Source organism: Mandrillus leucophaeus, unplaced genomic scaffold, assembly GCF_000951045.1.
Source record: "Mandrillus leucophaeus isolate KB7577 unplaced genomic scaffold, Mleu.le_1.0 Scaffold372, whole genome shotgun sequence".
Classification (NCBI taxonomy): domain Eukaryota; kingdom Metazoa; phylum Chordata; class Mammalia; order Primates; family Cercopithecidae; genus Mandrillus; species Mandrillus leucophaeus.
In genome coordinates this window covers 74,132-76,848 of record NW_012103943.1, presented here as the reverse complement: position 1 = coordinate 76,848, position 2,717 = coordinate 74,132, and the positions used below count along the sequence as shown (strand labels likewise).

General features: G+C 45.5%; 1 protein-coding gene across 1 annotated transcript in view; it reads left to right on the top strand.

Annotated features, from left to right (window-relative positions):
• The first annotated feature begins 1,687 nt into the window (after nt 1-1,687).
• LOC105546874 (protein FAM153B-like) overlaps nt 1,688-2,717 on the top strand; it is a 27,269-nt gene continuing 26,239 nt past the window's right edge. Inside the window, exons 1-2 of the mRNA XM_011990188.1 lie at nt 1,688-1,823; nt 1,903-2,040. Coding sequence (XP_011845578.1) covers nt 1,688-1,823; nt 1,903-2,040 — 274 coding nt within the window. The remainder of the gene's footprint in view (nt 1,824-1,902; nt 2,041-2,717) is intronic.

The following is a 2,717-nucleotide window of genomic DNA, read 5'->3' as shown; positions in this document are numbered from 1 at the left end:
TTTTTTTTTGACAGAGTCTTGCTCTGTTGCCTAGGCTGGAGTGCAGTGGCATGATCTCAGCTCACAGCAACCTCCACCTCCCGGGTTTAAGCAATTCTCCTGCTTCAGTCTCCAGAGTAGCTGGGATTACAGGCATCCGCCACCACGCCTGGCTAATTTTTGTATTTTTAGTACAGACAGAGTTTCACCATGTTGGCAAGTTAGGTCTTGAACTTCTGACCTCCTGATCCACCTGCCTTGGCCTTCCAAAGTGATGGGATTACAGGCATGAGCCACAGCACCTGCCCCCCCTCCTTTTTCCCCCCCGGCAGAGTCTTGTTCTGTCACCCAGGCTGGAGTGCAATAGCATGATCTCAGCTCTCTGCAACCTCTGCATCCCAGGTTCAAGCGATTCTCCTGCCTCAGCCTCCCAAGTAGGTGGGACTACGGGCGCCTGCCACCATGCCTGGCTAATTTTTGTATTTTTAGTAGAGACGGGGTTTCGCCATATTGACCAGGCTGGTCTTGAACTCCTGACCTTGTGATCTGCCCACCTTGGCTTCCCAAAGTGCTGGGATTACAGGTGTGAGCCACTGCGCCTGGCCTTTTTTTTTTTTAAACACTATTTCATAGACTAGATACAGAAGAAACCACTGAAAACCCAACTGGAGTGCCACATTTTCAGTTCATTCCCATTAATTGCTTGTTCAGGATGGTTCAGTTGAAGGGAAGTTTATTCTTGGCAAAGCCATCGAGTGGTAGTTAGTCTGGAATGTCCTAAGTTCCGAACTACCCTGGGGGCCAAGCAGAACTTGGTCCCTTGGTGTGGTCAGTTGGTCATGGAGGGCTGCTCACTGCCAGAGAGCTGACAGTACGGGCGCTGGGTAGGATGACCAGACATTTGCATTTGTTCCTCAGAGAGGCTTCGTTTGCAGTAAAGTGCCATATTTTAGCCCAGGAGTTAAAACCTAGAGACAGGAGTTACGTTTTGTTTAATGATTTGAGCTTTTTTCTGGACTCAGCACCTCTTCCAATACCTCGACCTTCCTGAAGAGCCCTTGGTGCAGGAGGATTGAGAAAGGGAGTGGAATGAGCTCCAGGTTCAGGGTCCAGGCCATGATTTAGAGGCCTCAGGTATTCAGGGATCTCTGTCCCCGGAAAATCAACCAAATTCTTGTCCCAGATCTATCATTGGTCAGTGCTGTGAATCTGGGCAGGCCGCTCAAATCTCTTCATTTCACGTCTCTGAACCATCAACTCTGAGTGGCAGCCCCTGCTCTGCTCATCTCTCTGGACTGATGTGGGCACCACGGGAAATTCGGACAGAAATTTTCATGAGTTCTAAAGCGTGGGACCCATGTCAAGAATGAAGAGAATTTTACCCTCCACTGCCCTGGAGTCCCCAATTCCTTCTCTATTAACCACTACCAAGGGCCTGGGTTCTTCTTCCAGACACGAAACAATTGAACACTTTATGGCACTTAGGAAGCACCCGTCTTAAGGCTTTAAGTGGTCTGTTTAACTATTTTTACTCTTTTAACATAACGTAGGCCATTATCAACATTTCCACATTCAAACTAGGGATCGGAGGCCCAGAGGGGTCTATAGAACTTCCTCAGGTTCTAGCAGCTTCTCAAAAGTCCTCGAGCTCAGATCCTATGCACCAGACCCTACGCTCTTGGTCACTCCAATCTACTACCTTTCTGTAATGTCTCATCTCAATACAGGCATTTGCCTGCACAGTTGTAAGTGCAACCCACAGTGTAAGTCCTTTCTGAAGCCAAACTCAGATTCAGGGGGCTTTGCCCTGCGGATGACGAACAATGGGATCAAACATGTAAGCTGTGAATAAATAATGACTCATTTCTCTGATCTTCTGCAGCAAGATATCAACCGCTGTCTTTATTTTAATTCATTTTCCAGCGTGTTCCATCCAGGATGAAGTCGTGGATCCTGAGGTGCCCAGGAAATCCCCCGTCAGACACCACCACAGGCATAAGGAGCGAATCCTCCATCACTGGCATCGCAGCCGTGTACACCCTAGAGTTGCATCAGCGGAAGGTATCGTGGAAATTCAGTTGTTCAGTTCATTCATGATATGATTTCTAGATTCTTCAGTGTCTCATATTTCAGACAATTGTAAAATCGTGATACTATATTCTTTATTCCACGTGTGCGTATTTAAATGTGTTAAGTCAATCATTAGTGCTACAACTACAGGAGTAAAGGTGTATTTCCATTCCAGGTTTGGGTTTACTTTTAATAGTAAATAACATCTCAGTGCAAATTGTAGACATTTTGCTGATTGTTAAAATATTAACTAAAAAGGATCTTTTTCTGAGACAGTATTGCCAGGTTTGTAAAGTGATGGACATCACTTCAAACTGTTTGGAAGTAACCTAAAAATGGAGGAAGTGGTATCAAAAATTTCCATATACCCACCTTCCTCAGTTTTGTTTTGTGAGCCAATCTTACATGAGTGTAATAACGCTTGTAACAATGACTGAGCCAATAGTGACACATTCTTATGAACAGAAGTCCAGGGTGAGCATCAATGGCTAAGCCAATAGTGATAGATTCTTATGAACAGAAGTCCAGGGTTAGCATCAGTGACTGAGCCAATAGTGCTACATTCTTGTTAAGAGAAGTCCAGGGTTAGCATCAATGACTGAGCCAATAGTGACAGATTCTTATGGACAGAAGTCCAGGGTTAGCATCAGTGACTGATACAATAGTGA